This window comes from Myotis daubentonii, chromosome 8, assembly GCF_963259705.1.
Source record: "Myotis daubentonii chromosome 8, mMyoDau2.1, whole genome shotgun sequence".
NCBI lineage: Eukaryota > Metazoa > Chordata > Mammalia > Chiroptera > Vespertilionidae > Myotis > Myotis daubentonii.
This window is the reverse complement of record NC_081847.1, coordinates 40,815,733-40,841,295: the sequence shown is the minus strand read 5'-3', so window position 1 is coordinate 40,841,295 and position 25,563 is coordinate 40,815,733. Positions and strand designations below refer to the sequence as shown.

Genomic DNA, 25,563 nt, shown 5'->3' with positions numbered 1-25,563 from the left:
TATCTGCTTATTTATTTTAACATGGGCAGGCTTGGGGGAGAGCAAACGGAATGAAATTTGAAGGAGAATTGTATGGCATTCTGGAATGGCACTCAGTGACTGGAAGGTTACTTCTGGCTGTGTAACTCATTAGTGACATGACCTAGGACAAGACATCCCACTTGAGCCTTGACATCTTCAACTAAAATGAAGGGTTTGGTCCAAGTACCCTGCAATGTCTGTTCTTTGCTGTGACTCATTGGGTTTCAATATTTGCCACTCCTCCCACACTCCCATGAAAGAATTGTTGTCTTTAGGCATCAACTTAGTTTATGTGAGAATGTTACCTTACATTTGGTAGGACTTTGTCATTTTCAGAGCCCTCATCTCCACTATCTCATTTGATTTTAACCAGCCACATAAAGTATTGAAGATATTAATTATTTTATATCTCACAAAATGTTAAACTTGCCTAAGGCCATAATGCAGTACAAAAGGGAATGTCACTTGTATATCCTGACTATGTGTGGCACACTTAATTGGATAGAATCTCTTCAATCTAGAAGTGGAACAAATTTTTTAACCACTTGAGTAGTGGTAACTACTTTTAAAAAAAAATGTTATGGACTGTTTTTGAAATGCTGAAATCCAAAGCATCCCCCCCCCCCCCCCCCCCAGTTAAACACTTGACTAGAAGTTGTGAGGGTCAGAAAAATACTCGTTAACTCAGTTAGAGAAGGGCAGCACAGCAGGAATCAACTATCATATGGACAGGAGGCAAGGTGGCCTTCTTAATAATTGAAAAAGTATCCCAAGGTTGCAGGATATACCAAGGTTGCAGGTTCAGTCCTTGGTCAGGGCATACATAAGAAGCAACCAATGAATGCACAGTAAGTGGAACAACAAAATGATGTTTGTTTCTCTCCCTTTCTCTTTCTCTAAAAAAGTCAATAACTAATAAAAAAATTTTTTTAAAGGAAAAAGTATCCCTAAGCATTTCTTCCTAGGACTGAATTGTCCTGGGAACTTCCAAAACCATTCTGTTTTATCTGAAGAGCAGTGTCCTCTGCTTACTCTTGGTTCTTGTTTCCGCATAACCATGGGTCTCACCTGGATTGGCTTCCTGGCACTAGCTCTGGCCAGCTGACCCTAACATGTCAGATCCATCACTTACCATAGACTCTTATTTATTTATATTTTTAAAAATATATTTTTATTGATTTCAGAGAGGAAGGGAGAGGGAGAGACAGAAACAGCAATGATGAGGATCATTGATCGGCTGCCTCCAGCACGCCCCACACTGGGGACAGAGCCTGCAACCAGGGCATGTTCCCTGGCCAGGAATTCAACCATGACCTCCTGGTTCATAGGTCAATGCTCAACTATTGAGCCACACCAGCCGGGCAAGACTCTTAGTTCCTGTGGTTCAATCAGCTGTAGCTGGTGGGGCTCGGACTCGTGTGGCACTCACATCAAGTTCTACCTCTATATCAGGATTTATGGAGAGGTTTCTAGGGAAGGTAGATGGAGCAGGAATCCCATGTCTATTACATTTTCCTCTATAAAGTTTCACATAATTCTATTGACTTTGTTTCTAGGGCGATTCCCATCTTTATAAGTATACCCAGTCTTCTGATAGTTCATTAAAAAAACACCCAAATTTGCTCCTTACTTTAAAATAAGAAACGTAGTTTCATGGTTTTCTGATTGTAGAATGCAGTTAAAAAAAAAATCACTAGCCATCAATTGGGTGCTTTAGGTCCCAGACCTGATCCTATCATTGATTTCTGGACAGATCATTTATTTCCCCTTGAAATTCAGGAGAAAGGGTGTGTGTTAAAATCTAAAACGTAGAAGGAATTTTATGGGATTATTTCATCTAGCTCTGCATTTTTCTGTAAAAGACAATGACGCCAAGCCTTAGGTCACAGAGCTGATTAAAGAGGTAGAGCCAGTGGAATATTTCTCCTAAACAAACGTTTATGGTCTTTTTATTACATCATCTCAGTAGAGCCTGTAGAGGCTTCTGCTGAGAAACAGAGATAATACTTTTGATTGATAATGCAGCATAAAGTAGTGTCTAAATGTAAAAATGTTATTTTAAGATGAGAACATGGAAAGAAACCAGAACACAGGAATCTTCCCAATGTGTCAACAGACAGGAAACAAAGTATAAATGCCCTAATTCTTGTTCCCTAAAAACTTACATATAAACAAAAGATCTTGAAAATTAATCTTCCACAAAACTATATCAGAGAATAGAGATGAGGACATTCCTGCTGCCAGACAGTATAAGGATATAGTTGGATGTTGACTCTGATCATAGATGGCTTGGCTTCAAAGGTGGGCATATTAATATAAAGTTGTATAATTTAGGTTTTTTTTTAATCACTTATTAAACTGCTCTGGATTAAGCTACTCAACATTACGTGAACAAAAGGTCGCTGCCACCAATTTAATGCCAACAGGTGTCCAATCTAGGGCGCAGAAAGAAAAGAAACTATTCCAAAGTTCTGTTTCCAAACTGGGAAAGCAGCCTCAGGAGGAAACCAAAAGTGCATTCCATGGAGACAAAGGTAAGTCTACTCTTTATATAGAAAGTCCCACCCTAGTCCCTGATTGGTCCATTTTTAAGCAAATGAGGATTCCAAGTTTGTACAGTCTGATTGGTCAAAATAACACTGTCCTTTGGTTGGTCAGGATAGCACATTCTGAATGTTCTTTTAGGAGCTGCTCTGATTGGTTAGTAAAGATGCAAATGAGGGTATAACTATCATTCTGATTGGATAGGGCATCTGTCAGCCCATTGGTTGACTGATACAGATACAGGGATCCCTTTATATTAAGGTTGGACTCAGCCTGCAGGAATACAGTGCAGGAAGGAGGCTGTCCCTGAAATGCATAGTGTGTGAGAGGTCTCTGTCAGCAACTGCAAGAGATTTCGGGCCAAATTAACTGTTAAGAAAAACCTCCCCTGAAAATCCGATGGACTAGATTAGAGCTATCAGTCGGTTTAGCAAGGATTATAGATGGAAAGGAATGATTTTAGTGGTTGCTCCATCTTTAACTTTATTCTTTTCATTCTTAGGAACTCTTAAGGTGGGTATTGTTCTTTGCATTTCACAGACTAGAAAACACACTAGAGACGGTAATTGCTTGGCAAGAACTAGAAGTTGATTCAGTACTGCTTCCCGGTACAAACTCAATCTGAGTCCACAACGCAGTAAATGAAGGTCTTTCCCAAGTGGAGGTTTCCGAGCCCTGCAAAGTCCTCACTTTCCCTGGGGCCCGGGGGGAGAGGTGTGTGGGTGGCGCAGGGGGCGAGGACCCACGTGCCTCTTCAGGCCCAGGAGCTGCAGCGTGGCTCCGGGGACTTTCCCCAGGACGCGCAGGTCTCCCTGAGTCAGGTTGGGTTTCACGCGGCCAGAGCACCGGGCTGGAGGCTGCCCCGTCGGGGAGGCGGGCGCGGCCTCCGTGGAGCCCCCCTCCGGGTGAGCCAGGGGAGCTGACTCCCTCGGAAGTCTGGGTTTCAGTCCTTAATTTAGAAACTCCACTTCTGAGTGAACGGAAGGCCCAGGAATGGGACCAAGAAGAAGTACGGAGGGACGCTCACGGCCCCGGCCTTGGGAGCCCTTGCATTTCGGCCCGCGGCGCGACGCCCGCCCCCCGGTTCGAGAGGAGGCGTGGCCCGCAAGAGCCGCCATCTTGGGCGCCGCTCTAGGCGCGGTGTTTACCTCTCGATGGTCTCCCGCTCCCGCCCCGCCCTCCCGAGTCATTGTCTGGAGGAGCAGCCGCGGCCGCGGCGCCTTCTCTTTATAAGCCCGCAGTGCCCGGATGTGAATGGATTACAATGTATCTTTCAGGGGAACCTATTATCATCAATGTGACTCCACGGGGGAGTCCATGGTGATGGTGATGAGGAGGAGGAGGAGGATGATGAGACACTTCTAAACTTGGAACAAGTTTAAGACTTGATGAGAGGAGAAGAGAAAAAACCCCACCACCACCAAGATTGGTTTGAGGAAAAATGATAACTATCCTGTATTGATTTTTTTTGTAAACAATAAGAAAAAGTTGTTGGATTTTTTTTTTAATGATTTCTTTTTTGGGGGAGGGGATTTTGTTGCAGTTTTATGGTGGAAAATGCAAAAACCACAGCCAGGTGCATAGTCTTGTATTCTGTGGATATCCCTGGAGCAGGACTGAGTGCCAGTTAAAGTACTTTTTTGGGGGACACACATGTGAGATACTAAGTACTTGCAGAAGATTTTTGTTTCTCTTTTTAAAGTCACTTTCCTTGGAATATTGTGAGCATATTTGTGGCCATTTAAGGTAACGTTACAATTTGCTGTCAGAGTAAACTGTTATTGAATTTAATTTTTTAAAATATCGATCCCAATGTTTTATTAAAACAAAAGGAACCTATTAAATAATTGCCAATGGGAAAAAAAATGTGTGCATGTTGTGTATGTATTCCCACATATAGCAATAAAGGGTTTTGCAGAATGTGTATTTTAACACGTTACAATTGCGTATGTTGCATATACTGGATAAAGCACGCTTGCAATTCTGAACCGATAGAATTATGAAGCTTAATTTCTATCCTAAAGAAGTGATGTAAAAAAAGTATGTTTTAAGAGCATGCAGGGCCTGTAATGGTAAATGCTGAAATTAAAAACTTACAGTGCTGGCGAACGGGGACCTAGCGTGCCTAGGAACTCAAGTGTAAAAACAAAACAACATCCCCCTTCAAAAATTGCCTCTTTTTTTTTTTTTTTCCTTTTTGGCAAAGTTTGCAGCTATACTATTTTGTGGCTTAAAAGGGAGGGAAAGAAAGTATGCAATTAAGGCTTCGCCCCCAACGAAAAACTACTGAAATGAGAATCTCCCCAGCAAACGGTGGCTCGGTTTATAGATGGAAAAGAAAAATATCGTTCCTCTTGGCCAAGTCTTTTTGCATCACGTGTGTTTGCAGCCTAGTGTAAACTTGCTTTGCCGTGTGTAGACGTGCGAGTGAGAGGGGACGGGAGCCGGGGAAAGAAAGAAGTGCGGAGATGTAAACTCGAATACATTTCAAAGTGCCTCCGAGGGCAGAAGCGGGCAAAACGCGTACTGTTCAGCCTTCAGATTGTAATTGACGGTCTGAGGGGCGATGAGGTGCTCGATGGGTTTTCGTTTGTGTTTTTTCGCGAGGCGGGGGAGGTGTTGAGATTTTTTCCTTTTTTCCAGCGGGGGGTGTGGGGGGGGTGCATCCCAACCAGCCCGATCCGCGGGAGCCGCGTCTCCCCGGAGCCCCCCCACCCATTTCTTTGCTGAACTTGCAATTCCGTGCGCCTCGGCGTGTTCCCCCTCCCCCCTTCCCTCGTCCCCTCCCCTCCCCGGAGAAGAGAGTTGGTGTTAAGAGTCAGGGATCTTGGCTGTGTGTCTGCGGATCGGTAGTGGCGGCGGCGGCGGCGGCGGCGGGGCAGGAGCAGGAGCGGCGGGGAAGGAGGCGGTGGCGGCGGCGGCCGTGGTTAGACATGAACGCCGCCTCGGCGCCGGCGCTGCACCGGGAGCCCCTTCTCGCGCGCGGGCGGTAGGTACCGGCGCCGGCGGGCTCGGCGGGGCTGCTGCGCCGGGAAGGCGCGGGGCTGGGCTGGGCGGCCCCGCACGCGGCTCCGCGCCTCCGGTGCCGCGGGCTCCTGGCTCCCGGCGCTCCCAGCGGAGACACCCCTTCCCCTCCCGCGCCTCTTCCCTCCCCCTCGCCGCGGCCCCCCTCCCCGCCGCCCCTCCCCAGCCCTGCCGCTCGGAGGGACGGAGGACTTTGCCAAGGGCCTGACTTTAATTTTTTACCACCCTTTCTTTCACAAATTAGGGTGCTGGACAATTACAGGACCCGACCCTCCACTCTGCTCGCCACCCCCCCCCCTTCCTCCGACCCTGTCACCCCTCCCCCTTTGGACGTGTTTTCACTCCAGAGACGCTCATCTTTAATTTCTTTATAGCTACTTTGAAATGCGGGGGGGAGTGGTGTGTGTGAGTGTGTGCGTGCGTGTGTGTGAGTGTGTGCGAGGGGGTGGGATGGAGGGTGGGGGGAAAGTTGAGACCGGATCGCTCTCAGTAGTTTCTCTTTTCTCTATGATCCATTCATTTCTCGCTCTACCTCCTGTTGCATAAAATGATGCGCTGAAGAGCGGCTCTTTTTTTTTTTTTTACTTCCCGGATTTGGTTTTATAGTGGATGTTACCAGTTTTGATCGTCTCTTTGGAGATACAGTATCAATATCGCTTTTTTTTTTTTTTTTTTTGCTATTGCTGCCTATTCCATCTTTAAAAAACAAAACAAAACAACTCTCCCATCCCTCCCTCCTTTCCACCTTAATCCTACCCGCCCCCACATCCTCACCCCCAATCCCCCCAGTCTCCAAAAATCCGATTGTGTTTTCTCCCAAGGATTGGGACTGGATTTTCTGATTGCGGTTATTTCCATGTTTCTAGGTTTGTGTGATTTTGCTAAAATGCATCACCAACAGCGAATGGCTGCCTTAGGGACGGACAAAGAGCTGAGTGATTTACTGGATTTCAGTGCGGTAAGAAAGAACGGTGGAAACTAACAACAGCTGTGAAAACAAAACAAAACAAAACAAAAAACCCAAACACTGAGCTAGAAACCAATAGTCATCTAAAGGACAGAAATAATTTTTAATTGGCTGAATCCTCAGTAAAATGAAGGTGTTTTTGATAAGTTTCAACTACAATTTTTGGGTGTGATGAACGATTCAGGCTTTTTTTCCCCCAGAGTCTAATAACTTGCCTTGAATTCCATACCCACAAATCCCCCAGAATAATTGAATCTCACCCCAATGGAAAGGAAAAACAGAAACCCCTAAAATGGCAACTCACCCCTAAAACTTGGCCTTCTCTGAACCCTGGAAGTAGTAATACTTGGAGCACTACTCATTTTATTTATTTACTTATTTTTCCTGGAAATGGAAAAGAGAAAATAGGAGACCCCGTTGTCTCTTAAAGTTTTAAACTGATGATGCTTTGGATTAGCAGGACCTGTAGTTACCTAGTTACTTTTTCCCCCCTGGGATTCTGGATACTCATGTATATATTGAGCGTACATTCTTTAGAACCCTTTATACTGTTTTTATACATGTCATAGTTATGAGATCAGTACAAAGAAGAACTTATACACTTGTGGAGTTTTATAGCTGTACTTGGTCCTTCTCCATCCCTTTGCTTCCCTTTCCCAAACCAAGTCTCACTCATGTCAGGGGAATTGATTTTCAGTGGCAGATGAGTTTGGTGTAAGATGCATTTGCAAAGCAAAATGAAAAGAATCCACAAAACACATAAATAAAATCCAAACCACCTTCTAAGTGGGGCCCTTTCATGTTGCTGCTGCTCCTGCTGCCGCTGCCGCCCCTGCTGCTGCTGCTGCTGCTGCTGCTGTGCTGCTGCTCTTCTAGACCTTCTTTTGGAGAAATGGCTTTCGGAAGTTTTGCCAGGAAACATAGCTCTAGCAGCTTCGGAGCCCCCTTTCTGCTTGCTGCACTTTCTCCGTTCGTTCCTTTGCTTTTTGCAGGCTCTGACCCAGGGAAGGTGCGCATTGCCCACTAGATACGTGGAAGAAGAGGGAAACCAATTAGGGTCGAAATAAATGCTGGAGAGAAGAGGGAGTGAAACAGAGAGAGAGAGAGTGAGAGTGAGAGTGAGTGTGTGTGTGTGTGTGTGTGTGTGTGTGTGTGTGTGAGAGAGAGAGAGAGAGAGAGAGAGAGAGAGGAGAGAGAGAGTGTCTTGCTTCAAATTGCTCTCATGTTAGAGATGAAATGAGAATTTAGTGCAGGTGGCACTTTTATTTTTATTTGGGTTCACATATAACAAGCAAATCCTATACGGGCTGGAAATGGACATTGCCACGTTTATGGCCAAGGTTTTCATATAAAACAAACAACTTTTTTCTTCTCCTTTGTAAAACTAGTGTTTTCTAGAGAGGCTGCTGCCCTCCAAACTGAATCTTGATAACATTATGGGGACTGTGTTTGTTTAAAATGTGGTAGTACTGCCTAGTACTGGCAATCTAGTGAACCTGAGGAAAAAGAAAGGAGTGGTAATGGGGGCGGAGGGGGTGATTGCCAATGTTGTGCCTGCTTTAGTTCTAAGTTGGATGGTGATGTGTTTTACTAAGATGAGCCCTTAGCATAAACTCTAAGTTATATAGTGAGAGTATGAGAGATCTTTGATGAACTCTGAAGGAGCAAATGTCTTCTTTACAACAGTAATATTTCTTTGTTTCTTTTAGATGTTTTCACCTCCTGTGAGCAGTGGGAAAAATGGACCAACTTCTTTGGCGAGTGGACATTTTACTGGCTCAAGTATGTAAATTCTTGTCTTAGTGTGTAGTTAAATATTCTTTGCTGTTTATTCACTCATTGTATATTTTTGGCTCTGTTGAAGTGTTCTGAAAAAGTCATTGAAATTTTAGCCTGTAATGATATGGTTATTTCATTATCCATCAGTGGTATAACTTACACAAAATGTCATCTTTTGCAAAATTAAAATTAGGCCTTTTTTTTTTTAATCAAGGAAACTGTCTCAGAATTCCATTACTTAATTTAAAAGCAATTTTCTAATACAGTTATAATCAAACATGTGAAGATAAGGCCAATGTTAAAATGAGGGAAATAAATTAATGTTCCCTATTTGAAAATAGAGGGGGAAAATCTAACTTTCATAAAAAGGGAAAATCCCTTGTAAATAATATCAATTTTATTAGGTTCTATGTATAATTAACCCTTTTAAAGAAATGAGTCTAATTTTGCAGCTGAATGCTGTGTAGTAAACCATAACTGTAAATAGAAAGCCTCTTGCTAAGCTGAGCTAAATACGAATTCATTTATATTTAAAATATCCTTTCTGATGCTCTAGCTGTTTCTTTCCCCTATGTATCATGTGTGCAATGAATTTTTGCTATATTTAAAGTTGCAAATTGGGAAGAACCTCACATTTTCTAAACGAAAGGTCTTTGGGTGATGCTTAAAAGAGACGTTAGCGCTATTCACAAAGGAAACTGGGTGCGCATTGATTATCTGGCATCTAAGGAGGAGTTTTAATAGGGGACTCTCTGACGGTCTCTTATTAAAAGTGCAGACTGAAAATATATTTAGTTAAAATGTGTTTGTTATTTTGTCCACTGAATCTCCTATCAAAAGGAGGCATACATTGCTGCCTGCTATTCTTTAGGCTCAACGCTGAAATCCATTTCTGCTGGTGAAACAGCTGCAGTGTTTTCGTTCTGGCAGTGGGACATAGCAGTACATTAGCCAGAGTGCTATTCTTAAGTCAGGCTGGTAAATGTTGACATTTTTTAGCTCTGAGATGCTAGTGGAATTGTCTGTTAACTATTGACTATAATTTCACATCGCTTAAATTTCATAGCAGTGAGAAATCTGTTCACCTTTGTGATTTGTGTAATTGGTATATTTTTATAAAATGAATGGCTTCTACAAGTTGCTCATTTCCAAGTAAGCTACTTCTCCTTCTTCTGGCACTCATAAGTCTAAGGGAATTTTAGACTCTGTAGCTTGATTTATAAAATATGAGAGGCCTCCTATAGTTATATTTTATCTTTTGTTTTTTTGGGGTCCACTTTGATTAAAGTACTATTCTCCATAGGTTTGTGTTTTACTGCCCTGGCCCTGTGAGAGCTGATTGCCTAGCACTGGCAATCTAATGAACCTGAGGAGAAAGAAAGGAGTGTTAATGGGACTTAATTTTTTTGTTTTAGTCTTATATCTTGGAGATCTCTGTATGCCTTATACAACTTTGAAGTAAAGGTGAACACAAGTGTCTCTTCTAGACAAATTAATGTTTCATGTTAGACATTCCAAACAGTAGCTAACTTTATCTCTGACAATACTTTTCTTGATCATATTACTTAAGAAAATGTGTATTTACTTTAACTCTAGAAGTAGATTATGTCAGAAAAGTACAGAGATAGGCTGCTTTCAAAGTCAGTGCAAAATACTCTTTTGCACTTTGTGAAAATTGACACATTTGGGGTTTCTTAAGTTATGTCAGTTTAGGTATGGCTTCATAAAGTGAGGTGAATCAGAAGCATGAAATTTCTGAGTTCACATATAGATAGAGTCCTTGCTATGATGTTTATTTTAAGTGTTTATAGGGAGTATAGGCTGGACAAATATGAATATGTGATCATATATTTAAACTTACACAGTTCTTAAGACAACTCTGTGTGTGTGTGTGTGTGTGTGTGTGTGTGTGTACACATATACATACAAGCATACATGAACTCAGACAGAGACTTCATCCTTAGTGTGATGTTATGGTATTTCTGATGAAGATGCTGTGATTATTTCAAGGTGTCGAACTTTAAGTTACATTGTACCACAGGTGTAGTTTTCTGGCCCAAATGTTGTCCTGTAAAGGTAAAAATGTGTGGCTCTTTTGTTTGGGGTACTGGATTGAAAATGCAAGGTATTCATCCAGTGCAGTACGATGGTGACTATAATATATGGGGTACAGATTGGAGTGTTGGTTTTTCTCATCTATTCGAGGCATATTTGAACACAGGGCTATTAGTGAAGTAAATGGCTTATATTTCCACTCAATAAGGTAAATCATTTATCCACAAAGATAAAGTCTTTTTAAAGCATAACGAATTTAAAAAATCAGGAAAACTGGCCTTTAACTGGAAGGATGAATGAGGTAACTTTGGACAGAGGAATAATTTTCTAAATTTATTTCAGGTTCATTTCCATTGTCCTGAGTGATCTCAGATGTCACTTTCATGGGTAGCTTTGCAACTTGGGTCCAGGAAAAAACGATCCAAGCTATAAGTAAACTGTTCATATTTGAAAAAGCAGCTATAGCTTTTCAGGGAGTCTTGGTCATATTTCATGCTTAAAGTTCCCAGTAGCTTTTGATTTCATTAATGTAGGATGCTCCATCGTGATTTGCAATGTGAGAATGAAAATAAAGTGTGGCCATATTCCCTTTAATCTTTCATTTCACAAACATGGTTTTTCCTACCACCTTAAGAAATGGGGAGGCTGCTAGGGAGAATGGAATGTAACCTGAGCTACAGCCTGACATTCCCAGGGAGCATTTTTCACATGAAAGGCTTTTGTCAACCCAGGAAAGGACCAGCAGTTTTTGTTTGATGTTTGCAGGTGTTCAGCAGAGAGCACTAAAACAATTCAGCCATGATAGTTCAGAGCTACGATGACCTTAACTGGGAGATTGGTGGTCTCTGGAATTATTTTTAAGAAATAGTTGTAACCCATATGGTAACTTATACAAAGAGATTTAATATCCGTTATATCATTGATCTTAAAACAAACTAAAAGTATCCACATGCCTGGATAATTGGAAAATTATTCTCATTAAAACGTAGGATGGCAAAGTTACCAAAAGAAAAAAAAAATGCTCCTAGAGTCTATAATTTATTGGTTAACAAGGGCTTAATTTTCTGATATAACAAAGATACTGTTTATTTGGTTACTTTGAGTCCTGTATAAGCAAAAGATAAACATGCTAGCTTTAGGATCTTTTTAAAAAGTAGTTTTAAAGTTGGGCCATTAGGATTATCTATACTCCAGAACAACCCTAGTCACATCTGTTACATGTATTTACAGTTAGTCTGTGATGGATACTGCATCTTCCTCCCTCAGTTTAAAAGTTGAGCTTTTTCTCCTGTAACTGTTTAGCTTTGCTTAGGTGTTCAGCATTTGTTAAAGATTGCCAAATCAATGGGTGTTTGGACAATTAAGAGCAGTAGTAAAATACACCACATCTCTGGCATGGCATTTTTTAAAGAGGAAAAACATTTCTTGATATTCATACAAGTTAGTTAGCCTTTATCCACATGACACCAAAACAAACCATCAATTTAGTGAATTCAGGGAGAAGAAAACAAATCCAGGGGGTAGTACTGTACCACAGAGAAATTCAATGGTCAGCATCCTGAATTGATTTCCACTAGTTTGAATTCAAGGTTATGGCATGAAGAAAAATTGGTCTCCCCTTAAAAGTGTTTGTTGAGTAGAGTTAAGTGTGTGTGTGTGTGTGTGTGTGTGTTTTAAAACAACCTTACTATTACAGTGCAAGTCATAATGGTTGCATGTTTTTTTTTGTAAAGAGCAGAGTAATTTACTAGGTTAATAAGTAAAGTGGTATTAAACCCATTATGTTAGAATCATGGGATATAGAAGATACAAACTGCTTAGCTTTATACAACCAAAGAAAACTGAGGCTCAAGTTAAGGAATTTCTGTGCCTTTATTTGCTGTTTTAAAAGAACACATTTTGATTTGCTAATTCTCTATGGCTCTGCAAATCCTTTATTGGAATAACATTGGTTTCACTACTGTGTTTTGCTGTAATTTGTATTGCATAATAAAGTATTAGGATTTATGTGTTGATATTTGTGCATACAAATGCTTCAGCATGTGCATGAGTCCTTTGAATACTTTCTAAGGTTTGGAACTGAATTTTGGATATTGATCATTCTCTTTAGCCCAAACTCCCCTGGGACTGTTTGCAAGATGTTACATTGAAAAGTAGGGTGTGGAGTGGTACAAAACTGACAAAATTAAAGTGCTTCCTAATACACCAAGAGGTATGCTATGTGCCTTATATATATTATATTTTTAAAATTCTCACAAGAACGAAGTGAGAATTACAAAGATTACAATGCTCATTTCATAGATGAGGAAACTGAGATTCAAAGATGTTAGACAACTTGCTCTCAAGGCAGCCTATAATGAATTAGGTTTAAAACCCAGGTTTGCCCAACTCAATATCCTTTTCACACATGCATACACTGACAAAAAAAGTTAGATATAGCTTACTTTTTCAAGATTATATAGGGATAATAATGCATTATTGAGGCCTGGCCTCACCCGATGATATGTTTATTGATTTTTAGAGAGAGATGAAGGGTGAGAGAGAGAGAAGGAGAGAGAGACAGACAGACAGACAGAGAGAAATCAATGTGAGAGAGAAACATCGAACGGCTGCCTCCCTATGATCCCCTACCAGGGATCAAACCTGCAACCGAGTTATATGCCCTGACCATGAATCGAATCCGTAACCTTTTGGTGTAGGGGATGATGTTCCAAGCAACTGAGCCACCAGCCAGGCTAGAGTAGATAAGCATTTTAAAAAACATATTTAAGAAATGATATAAACTCAGGCCCATTACTTTTCCTGCATTAGTATCCAAATAAAAGCTAGCCTTCTAATTGATGTTGGATTTCACTGTGTCTTTGTATGTCTCACTATTGTTATTATTACTATTGTTATTATTACAAGGAAAATATAGTAGATATTTTCAAAGTTGTGCTTTTATTCAACTGACAGTCTCCATAGGTGCCAGTGAAAATATTTTGTTTTCATTTATTTTTATGTACTGAAAGTTGAGGTAATGAAGCCTGCTCTGTTAATATCTAAAGAAATAAAGATTTTTTTTGCCTTTCACTGTAAAAGAACTTTTGCAGTTCATTGTTAGATCTTTGGAACTTAATATCTAAGAACAATAATCCTAAATTCTATCAGCATCTCTAAAATAAGCAGTATGGAAGTTTTGATATTCTTTTATCAGACATATGCTTAAAATGTTGCATTTTCTAAATTCAGAAGGAAGAAGCAATACTCTATTTGACATGACTTAAGTAAATAAAGTGCATTAAACAAACGTGGGGATCCAAGATCTGTTGAGACTGAAATGCTTAACATTTTTGACAGCATCAGCAAATTATCTTTACCCTACTATTGTAATGAGGAAATCACTTAAATAACAGATGAGCAGCTAAGTCACATAAACATATATAATAGAACTATGTAATGAAAGTTTAGGCTGTTAATTGCTCGAATCTGTCTTAAATGCTTAGAATCATGAAGCAGTAAAGACTGTCATATAAACAGTTTTGTTTTGAGCTTAAAATTATTTCTTTTTGCTTTCATCTGCTATGATAAACAAAGTAATTTTGTAAGCTTTACAGATCAAACATTTCCTCCTAATGGTAAACTGTATTTTACATTGGAAGTTTGCAACCTCGTCCAAGGCACAGAGTTGAGTCTGGGGGGCCCCAGGCCTGTGATTTTCAACGTTTAGTATTATGATGCTATTTAGATCAGTTCCCATAAGCCAAGATAACAGATCTTAAGTTGCCTAATAAGGAACATGGTGTGTTTTAAACGTTCTTCAGTTTACAAGTCTTGAACCAAAATGTTCTTGGGCCAACCTTTAGAATTTATATCTATGTATTCAGTAAATCAGAACTTGCACAGACGTAGGATCGAAATTCAGCTAGGTAGAAACAGAAAAAAATTCCCTCTTTCCTTATTTTTTTTTTATGAGCTATTTTGTATGACCAGGTGTTCCTTCAAGTTAATTAGATAGTGCTAAGTATTAGAGAAAGTAAGGTACATAATAGGGTTGTTTTTTTTTTTAAAGGTTACTTTTGTTATGGTTTCTTATTACTCTGAATAAAATTTTTAAAATTGACCACCAAGTTTATAATACATTTTCAAAATCTGTGCCTACTTAGACTCAGCAATAAAATATGCACAGGAGTTTCAGGTGTATAGTTTTAAACCATATGACTCTTGATGTTTATGAGAGAGACATAAGAGAAGTAGCAATTTAATCTTTAAAGAAGATTGGTAGCACTTTGCTGTAAGTAATATTTATGTTTTATATCAGACTCATATATGAATAACAAAAGTGTTGAAAAGGTTGTCATGTTTATTTTCATTTCAAAAATAAATAAGGCCCGATTAATCAGCATATCAAATACCCAGGTGTGTTTAAAATCAGTTTATATGGATAAACTTCTGAGCTGTAAGAAAGTATTTTACTTAAATGTGCAGCTACACTATCGTTCAAGTGGATGCTTTTGTACTTTTGTGTGACAATTAACATTTAATGAATGACTTTCTAGACTGCCATTGGTGGTAATTACTATATGTAGTTTATTAACTGCAACTCATTGTTGGATGTGCCTGTATTGATTTGTTTTGCAAACAACCTTTCACACATTCAACAGTATGTGTACATTACTTTTTAAAGACCCGTTGTATTTGCTGATGCTGATATTGCCTCTAAAAAGTTTAGCTTACAATTCCACATGTACTAGAATGTCTCTTTGATCAGTGATTTTAATTGAATTAAAACTTCATCTTTTCAGCTATAAAAATTTTGCATTTGGATACTCAGGGAATCCCAAAGAAACTACATAATATTGTTTTTTTTTTTCAGTTAAATAATTTATAAAACTTTAGATTTACAGGAGACTTTGAGATGCTCTGTTATTACAGGAGACAAGGTTTGGGAGGGCTACATGTCTTTTGTCCAGATCATACAGTTGGTTATTTGGCCATAAAAGAACACAAATACAGATGTCCTGACCCACTGGTTAGGGCCCCACGCTGCTTTTAATTAAGGTTTGGACTCAGTCCGTTGGTACCAACTGTATATTTCTTAAGAAGAGGAAAACTTGTATAATCTACCATTTCTGAAAAAATAATAAAAATTCAGGCTGTGAGAGATGGACATCGTAATCCGGCTCACTTGTCATCACGTGTTCTAATTTGGCTAAGGCAGTTGACGAATAACTGTTAAAATGTATTGTGTTATTAGAAATAACACAGTAAGACTCATGATTAAATATCAGGGCTGTAATTTAATCTCGGGGGTTCTGGTGCTGTTCATAAACCATTTGGCTTTTTCTGTAACAGATGACGTCAAAATACAGCTTGATTGAATTATGACCCTGGGTTCCAGGAGCACCTGCCTGTGCTTCTTTACTTCATGGCATGTCAGCGTTTCCATTACAAACTTTTCTTCTGCTCTGACATTTTAAACTTCAAATAGTTAAACTGGACCAATGCTTGCCATATAAACTCTTAGCCCCCCTGGGAAAAGACTACTTTCACAATAAAACAGAGAAGGTGGTGACAAAGCCCCATTACGGAATACCTTTTAGAATGTTCTTCCTTGCTTTAATCTTCCATTAATTTAAACATTCCCTTTTGGGGTCCTTAGCTGAATCGCAAGGCATCTAAATGGAAGGATTTAATTTCAGATTTCTCAAGTTAAGTCTTAAATATAAGATATTTAGAGACTGCTAAACTGGGAAAAGAGCTTGAGTGAAGGAGGATATTGAAATGATAGTTGTGGACACTAGGTTGGATATTGTGTAATATGCTGAAGTGCAAGACAGGAAAAACATGCAAATTTGGCATACCTTGTCAGTCTTTACTCTTATATCCACTTAAGATTAGTAAAACTTGATAATAGTTTAGAAAGGTGTATTTATTTATATCACCACCTGGAGATTTCTGGCATAGGTTCAGTTTTGCCCCTCGGGTTTTAATATGTAGGCAGTGGACATAGGATACTTTATCTACCTAGCTGGTTACCTATAGTCATTCTTACTGAGGGCGCATTTAATATATATAGGGTGTCCCAAAAAATGTATACATACTTTAACAGCCGATAGCTCAATTTTGAAAATGAAATGTATTTTAATAAACACCGATTTTATAATTATTCTAAGTGCGTGTATGCATGTTTTGGGGACACCATATATTTTCAGTATATGCTGTGTTCAGGTCACTGTATTAGCAACTATTCCACATAGAGGGCTTTGTGGGAGATAGGCTCTGCCCCAAGGGGGCATATATTCTGACAGGAAAAATAGAAAACCACATTTATAATTAATACTCAGTGTCCAGAAGACAAGTGTCATTCATGTTGTGGGATTTTAGATAAATAAAAACTGTTTTCTTGCTGAGGGAAATTAATAGTGAAAGCCTTGTGGACAACTGATACTGATCCCTGAAGAGGAGGCCCGAGATTTTGACCTGGGGGTATTGGGACAGAGGGCTTGGGGTCAAGATCACTGTGAAGCAGGTACAGAGGAGGAGGCTCGCAGCTCTGCGGTGACATCAGCTCTGGTCCAGGCACCTGCAGTGACTTCCAGGAAAACATCTCTGTCTTGGATGCTTTTCTTTTTTCTTTTCCGATTTTGGGATTGTTTTTTGGGGGGGATGTTAGCGTTTATAATTCAGTTCCATCCAAAGATATATGTTTTTAATAGTAGTATCAGGATGGATATTGAAGTTTTTATGTTTCCAGTTTCAAACTCTTCCTATTATATCCTTCAGCAATGGAAATTTATTTGATTGACAGCAATAGCTACCTTGAAGAAAATTATTTAACTGAGATCTGGAAATCTAGATTCTTTTGTATTGTTTATTGCTAAGTAGCTATTTGATATTGACAAAGTGATAGAGTCTCAAAGCCTGTATTTTAAAACTGAAAAAAGTTTGAAATGCTTCAGTGAACTTCAAGAGGGGTTTTATAGTATATTTAAAAATATTTTCAGTTTGCAAAAATATTCATCTTTATAATTTTTATTATTGCTGCCATCAACATTACCAATGCCACTTCTTTTGATTCAAAAGCTTGCAGGGAAATGTGATAGTTATTATTGCCAGGTAATACATTCAGAAATGCATTTAGAAAACATTTTGAAAGATATTGTGATCTTAGCCAAAACTTAATAATGTTTGTAAAAACATTATGAAGTGGTCAGATATACCTTTGGGTAAAATCTATCATAATTACATTACAAGTAGGAAAAAGATATATAATACCATCTTCTCCTCAGGTATTGGTGAATTCAAGTTAAGATGTCTTTCTCTCTGTGACCTCCAAGTAGAGTAGCACATAGTCCCAGTTTCCACAGGATGCCAGAAATGCAACTGATGGGTGAAATTGGGTTAGGAAGAATTTATTAATGAATGTTTGTGCTTGCTTCAGAGTATAAACAAAATTTTTATGACAAAGAATATTTTGGACCTATTTTTAAAAAAATGTCAGTTACAGACCTGTGTATTCCCAAAATTTTTTCTTCACTGTCAGAAATAAGGGACTTATATTTGGATATTTTGCAACTCAGAATTTTTTAAACTCTGAAAAAAACAAATTTATCATCAAGTGGTAGTATTACAAGATTTAATATACAATTTTATACGTAATTTAATTTTGTAATTTTGAAAAGAAAGACCAAACAATATCAATTTCAATTCTTGTTCCAATAATAATTGTTTGTTGTTTGCATTCTTGAATACCAGTGTCTGCTGCCTGGTGTCCCAAACCATTGAATGCTTTTCTGTTCTCTTGTGGGCACTCTGATTCTTCATCTAGTTGCTTTTAGCCACAAGGTTATTATTTTTTTTGTTCCCTAATTTTCCCCTAATTTTCTTCCTCTCTTTTTATTCTTCAGTTTATTTTTTCAGCCCATGTATAACTATGAATCTCTTAAGTAGTTGTACCTTTGCACTGCTCCTCTCCTTCAAGAATTCTACACTTTACTCCTTTGTGGTTTTAGTAGGTGAGAAATATTTCAGACAGGGTGAGACTATTTCATAATTACTTCAATTAATTTTACTTTAAAAATTTCATTGTTGTTTAAGGCCTGGTTATTTAGAGGATGTTGAAATTTTCAGGAAAGTGAAAGGGATGAATGCATATCATCTTATTCTTTTTTTCCAGTGTGCATATAGTTCACTGGAGTAACAGTTGATTTATTAACAACTAGAGGCCCAGTGCACGAATTTGTGCGCGGGTGGGGTCCCTCGGCCTGGCTGGCCAATTGGGACCAATTGGGACTGGCCTGCTTGGGGGAAGGACAGTGGGAGGTCGGCTGTGGGCGTGCACTGACCACTAGGGGGCAGCTCCTGCATTGAGCGTCTGCCCCCTGGTGGTCAGTGCACAGTGCATCATCATAGTGACCGGTCAACCGGTCGTTGAGTTGACTGGTCGTAAGGGTTGCTTAGGCTTTTATATTTATAGATTAGTAATTTTTATTTGATCATTTTTTTATTCATTCAATAAGTGTTTTTTGGGAGCCAAGTCAAGTTATAGGGTTAGAAGCTATGGTGAGGAAAGGATGGTATTATTTTCACCAATACCTGAGGAGAGGATGGTATTATATATCTTTTTCCTATTTGTGATACAATACTATCTAATAAAAGAGAAACATGGTAATTAGCATACGACCGCTACCCTTCCCATTGGCTAATCAGTGAGATATGCAAATTAACTGCCAGCCAAGATGGCGGCCGGCAGCCAGGCAGCTGACGCGAACAGGGAGGCTTGCTTGCTTCAGTGACGGAGGAAGCCAAGCTTCCCCGCCTGCCTTGCCGGCCTCTCAGCTGCACTCTAAGCAACATTGTAACAAATATAGAAGCTAAACAAAACCCCAGACACCTGCTTTAGTCCCGGGCTTCAGCCAGCAGGATCGCAACATTGTTTCAAATACAGAAGGTAAACAAAGGCCAGAAACCTGCTTTCAACAGCGGAGGCCTAAGAGCTGGAGCAAAGCCTGAGAGCTAAAGCTGGCCCAGAATAAAAATAAAAAAGAAAAAAAGGAGCGGTTGGGAGCTTCAGTCACCCGCCAGCCTGAAAACAGCCCTCAGCCCCTCACCCAGACTGGCCAGGCACCCCAGTGGGGACCCCCACCCTGAAGGGTGTGTGACCAGCTGCAAACAGCCATCATCCCCTCACCCAGGCTGGCCAGGCACCCCAGTGGGGACCCCCACCCTGATCTAGGACACCCTTCAGGGTAAACCAGCCGGCCCCCACCCGTGCACCAGGCCTCTATTCTATATAGTAAAAGGGTAATATGCCTCCCAGCACCGGGATCAGCGGAGCCGAGAGGCCTCCCGGCACCGGGATCAGCGTGACAGGGGGCAGCGCCCAAACCCCCTGATCGCACTGCGGCTCTGTGTGTGACAGGGGGCGGGGCCACAACCTCCCTATCCACCCTGCTATGTTCATGACAGGAGAAGGCGCCCCAACCCCCTGATCGGCCCTGCTCTGTGCCTGATAGGGGGGAGCTCCCCAACCCCCTGATCGCCCTGCGGCTCTGTGTGTGACAGGCTGCGGTGCCCCAACCCCCTGATCGGCCCTGCTCTGTGTGTGACAGGGTGCGGCGCCCCAACTCCCCCCCACCCCCCTACGGGCCCTGCTTTGTGTGTGACGGGGTAGAGCCATAACCTCCCCATCAGCCCTGCACTGAGTGTGACAGTGGCGTTGCCCAAACCCCCCCACCCCCCACGGGCCCTGCTCTGTGGGTGATAGAGGGCGATGCCCCAACCGCCCCCCACGGGCCCTGCCCTGTGTGTGACGGGGTAGAGCCATAACCTCCCCATCGGCCCTGCCCTGAGTGTGACAGGGTGCGGCCCCCCAACCCCCTGATCCGCCTGCTCTGTGTGTGACGGGGCGGTGCCCCAACTCCCCTATCGGCCCTACTCTGTGAGTGACATGGGGGAACTCCCCAACCCCCTGATCGGCCCTGCTCTGTGCATGACAGGGGGGAGCTCCCCAACTCCCTGATGGGCCCTGCTCTGTGCGTGACAGGGGGGAGCTCCCCAACCCCCTGATCGACCCTGCTCTGTGCATGACAGGGGGTGGTGCCGCAACCTCCCTATCAACCCTGCCTTGAGTGTGACAGGGGGTGGTGCCCCAACCCCCCAATCGGCCCTACCCTGAGCGTGACTGAGGGTGGCATTGCAACCTCCCGATCTGCCCTGCTCTGTGCATGACGGGCGGCGCCCCAACTCCCCAATCAGCCCTGCTCTGAGCCCGACAAGGGACTGCACCTAGGGATTGGGCCTGCCCTCTACCACCTGGGAGCAGGCCTAAGCCAGCAGGTTGTTATCTCCCGAGGGGTCCCAGACTGCGAGAGGGCACAGACTGGGCTGAGGGAACCCCCTCCCCCCGAGTGCACAAATTTTTGTGCACTGGGCCTCTAGTCCTATATAATAAAAGGGTAATATGCAAATTGACCCTAACAGCGGAACAACCGGGACGACTGGTTGCTATGACGTGCACTGACCACCAGGGGGGCAGATGCTCAATGCAGGAGCTGCCCCCTGGTGGTCAGTGCACTTTCACAGGGGGAGTGCTGCTCAACCAGAAGCTGGCTCATGGCTGGCCAGTGCAGCAGCTGTGCCGGGAGCCTCTCCAGCCTCTGCGGCAGCACTAAGGATGTCTGACTGATGGCTTAGGCCTGCTCCCCCCGGGGTCCTGGACTGCGAGAGGGTGCAGGCCGGGCTGAGGAAACTCCCCTCGCTCCCCATAGTTATGATATAAAGAAAAAATTTCAACTTCACCATTGTAATGGAGCGCTATGTTGCTGTTGTTAGGTAAAAGTCCTACAGTGATTCAATAGGAAAGTATTTTAGTTAGTGATGTGGAAATATAGAGTTAGATTTCTTTAAAAAATACATTTCAAATATAACTAAGTGCAGACTTCAGAAATAGAAATCCTAGAATCTGTGTACTTGTGTGCTTCTACATGAGTGTAATTAAGGAAGGAGAATGGATTCTAAGGGTTATAGAAGTTAGACCTGGAAAAGTATTGTTATGAATGTACAATCAGAGATTCTTTGGGAGGCATGACAACTATCTTCTGTTGGTTCTTCTGGAGCAGAAATTTAAATTTTGGACTTACAGATAGCATTCATATACTTCAGGAGCACTAGATACATACAGGAGTGAGTAAAAGTAGGTTTACAGACATGAGTATGTGAAACAGTTTATTCTTGTATTATTATTTATTAATTATTGCATTATTATCCATAGGGACAACTGTAAACTTGCTTTTACCCACAACTGCATGCCTAACGTTTTTATTCCCACACTTGAAGTTTTTATATTTATTTTTAAATATATACACAGAGAAAGTATTTACTTTTAAAATTAATTATTTATTGAGCCTCTACCATGTGTCAGGACCATGTTAGGAGCTGGAAATAAAATGATGAGCAAGACACTTGTGCTCCTGTATGGATTAAATGTGGGAGACAGACACTAACTGAATCATCAACCAAAGAAATGTCAACTTCTACACTTGAGAGTTGTGTGGCATTAGATGAGTTAGGAGTAGGGATATCTGACCAAGCCCAGCAGTCAGGAGAGGCTTTCCTGGGACTTGTACCTCAGAATGATGTCTGGCAGATGGGTGCAGGGGGTGTGAAGTGGCTGGAGGCACGGGTTCCACTAAGGGAGAGAAGGTCATGGTTGGGAAGGGGCTCCAGCATGGTTTGAGCTGAGACTGGGAGGAGAGTAGGGGCCACGTCATGCAAGGCTGAGCAATGGGGAGTCCTTGCAGTGCACTGCCCATGAGATTGTGCTTGGGAACGCTGGCTGCAGCCTGGAAGCCAGGCCTCAGGGGTAGTAGGTATGGGTGGCCCAAAGCAGTTATGAGGCTTTTGCACAAATCCAGGTGAGAGATGGGGTTGCTGGTCCTACAGTGTGGGTGGTGAAATTGGAGAATGAACTACAGACCCTATTTGAAACCTATAACTTTAGTCCACTGGGGAACATTTAGCGTGGGCACTTGCTTTATTTTGTGCAGCTTCCTGTAACTTTAATACTTTCAGATTTATCATACTTTATACCTTATAACAGTAACTGAGACCTCACTCAGCTACCATGTGATATCCACTGCCTGTTTAGCAACCAAGCACCGTAGAAGTGCTTTTTATTTTCTGAGAGAAGTGGTAGGTTTGATTTATGCAAATCTATTGTGAGAGGGTGCAGAGGTGGAAGTGGGAGACCAAGGGAAAGGGAACTTTTCTTTCTTATTTCATGGTCTTCAGTGATAATGCATCATTTCGGCTGCCTGTAGCTTATGTTCTTATTACCAGTAAACACGATGGTGTGGTTTGCCCTGTTGAATAGGACTCATTGAAAGCCTGTAGTCCCTTATCAGATGGCACAGCCACAACAGGTTGCTGAGCTGCTTTGCTGGTGAACTTTAGGAGGGTGGTTTGATTCGTATGATAGTTTGAGATAAAACACTATTATTTGATTGTATTTTTTTGAGGTATTCCAGGAGGGAAAATTATCTGTTAAATTTTGATTAGGAACAAAGTGAAGCTTCCCATATGTACACATCACAGCTAATATACTGCCTCCTTTCTAATGATGGCCTCCCTCTTTCATTCTGACCATGTCATTCTTTTTATACCTCCCCCCAGCTCCATTTTTTCATTGATCTTATTGGTTACTATTGAGAGTCACCTCTCAAACCAGTATGTGTGTTCATTTTAGTTAGGAAAAATATTTCCATCCTTTGGTTATTTACTGTTCAAGTTGAAGAAAATATATTTTTTTATATCTATCTATCCCTATCCCTGTCCCTGTCCCTGTCCCTATCCCTGTCCCTGTTCCTGTTCCTATCCCTATCACTGTCCCTGTCCCCATCCCCGTCCCTGTTCCTGTCCCTATCCCTCTTTCATCTGTCTATCTCATCTGTGCATAGGCCAGCTAGTTAGAGCAGTGATTTTCAACCTATTTCATTTCATAGCACACATAAACTAGTTACTAAAATTCTGTGGCACACCAAAATATATCCTATATAATAAAGAGCTAATATGCAAATGGTCATCATGCTGTAATGGCTCAGACACTCAACGCTGGGGAGAGAGGAATGAGGACCAGCCAGGCACAAATGAGCTCACAAGAAAGGAATGGGGACCAGCCAGGCTGCAGTCCAGGGAGGGACAAGCCGCATGTTCCACGGTCCTGGGCACCAGCAGCTGGGGCTGCGGCCTGGGAGAGGGACAAGCTGCCTGCCCCGCGGTACCAGGCGCCTACGACCTAGGCCCAGGCAAAGCCACCTGCCCATTGTCCCCTGTAGCTGCAGCTGGCCCACCCGGGCAAAAAAGCCGGCCCGGGTCCTGGGTGCCTGCAACTGGCTGGAGGAGGGAATCTTGGGTCCCAGTTGCAGGGCAAGGCAGAGGTGGTTAGGGGCAATCAGGCCAGCAGTGGAGCAGTTAGGGGCAATCAAGCCAGTAGGGGAGCAGTCAGGCAGGCAGGCGAGCAATTGGGAGCCAGTGGTCCCATATTACAAGAGGCATTTGGACATCTCCTGAGGGGTCCCAGATTGGAGAGGGTGCAGGCCAGGCTGAGGGATCACCCCCCCCTCCTGTGCACAAATTTTGTGCACCGGGCCTCTAGTATTATATATTTTGCCAATCTGACAAAAAAAGATAGGTATAATTTTGATTCCTTCACACTGGATGGCTATTGTGTTGGCTGTTGTCATGGTTTTACCTGACAGTCTAAGGGAAAAGAGGTCAATGTCCCTGACTCAATGGTCAAGTATTGCATGCTTTAAAAATTCTTGCGGCACACTCGTTGAAAATCGCTGAGTTAGAGCATTGGAGGGATGCTGTGGGTAGGGGTTGGGTCCTGATATTTATGCCAGTTAGTACTTCGTGGCTCCAGGACCCTAGAGTTCTGTGTGTTCTTCATTAGAAGGGCGCTGAAAGGAGAGGCATGGGACCATCTGCACTGAGCAGAGAGCTTCCTAAACCGTTGGCCTTGCTGCTGGTGAATTAGCAGGGTAATACTGGTGCAAGTGGACAGCATTCACACGTGTTCCTGCCTCCTGGAGAATTCCTGCAGCATCTAGGCATGCATTAGCAACTCTGATTTAAAAAATAAAATGAAATGTAATTACTTTCCTTTTGGGGTGGGGAGGCACACAGTGTTTCAACAGTATCTGCAATGCTTTATCTTTTTTGGGGAAAAAGGAGAATGGTTGACAATTCTATGCTTGAAATATTTCACAATTAAAAAAACAAACAAAACACCACACAAAAAAAGTAACCAATCAAACAAAAACTCTTTCTCCAAATTGGTTTCCCCCCTGACCACAGTCCTCTTTGTTGCCCTCCTTCATAGCAAGAGTTTTATTAATTGTTGTTGATACTGGCTGTGTCTCTGAATCCCTTTATCCCATATGCTTTATATTTTAAGAATAACCAGCCAAATATTTCAAAGCACATTTTACCTTGTATTGTTTGACACCTATAAAATTTTCCATGTAACATATATAAATTACGGAGCTTAAAAAAGGAGTGAAGATGCATGGACCTACTAGACAACGCGAGAACTAGAGCAATATCAGAGCCTTTGCCTCTCCTTGTGGGGTCTTTCCTTATCCACTTCCCCTGTCTTCCCTGCCAGAGGTAAATATTCAATTGTTTAAAGTCTTTGTATAACATGTATATGCATCCTTAAACAATATGTTGTCTGGTTTTACTTGATGGGGGATCATAAAAATGGTATCTTTCTTGTATTGCCTGTGCTACCTATTTTTTTCCCCACTCAGTATCATATGTTTAAGATTTCTTGTTGAATGTGGCCTTAGTTTATTTTTATTACTGGTGAATATGCCTCAATTTATCAATGCCTTTTCCAGTTAGTAAACCTTTGAATTGATTCCCATTTTTTTTTCTTTGAATATCGCTTGATGCACACTTGTTGATATTTGTAGCATATATATCTGTGAGTAAAATGTAGAGTTAAGTGAATGTTCAACATGACAAGATAGTGCCAAGTTGTTTTTCAAAGTTTATTACCAAGTTACACTCCCATGGGCAGCATAAAAGATTACTATTGATGCATATAGTTGTCCACCTTTGATGTTATTAAATTTTTTAATTTGTATCAATCTAGTTGGTATAAGATTAAAATATATTTGGCTATG

At 41.6% G+C, this 25,563-nt stretch overlaps 1 protein-coding gene across 13 annotated transcripts in view; it reads left to right on the top strand.

Annotated features, from left to right (window-relative positions):
- The first annotated feature begins 3,794 nt into the window (after positions 1-3,794).
- TCF4 (transcription factor 4) overlaps positions 3,795-25,563 on the top strand; it is a 345,768-nt gene continuing 323,999 nt past the window's right edge. For 4 of the 13 annotated variants that reach the window (XM_059706157.1, XM_059706152.1, XM_059706158.1 and 1 more), the window contains exons 1-3: positions 5,370-5,554; positions 6,456-6,547; positions 8,266-8,338. In XM_059706157.1, coding sequence (XP_059562140.1) covers positions 6,476-6,547; positions 8,266-8,338 — 145 coding nt within the window. In that variant the 5' untranslated portion in view covers positions 5,370-5,554; positions 6,456-6,475. Of the gene's footprint in view, positions 4,312-5,117; positions 5,137-5,369; positions 5,555-6,455; positions 6,548-8,265; positions 8,339-25,563 lie in introns of those variants that run through there. The other 9 variants (XM_059706163.1, XM_059706162.1, XM_059706149.1 and 6 more) reach the window with 6 other exon arrangements.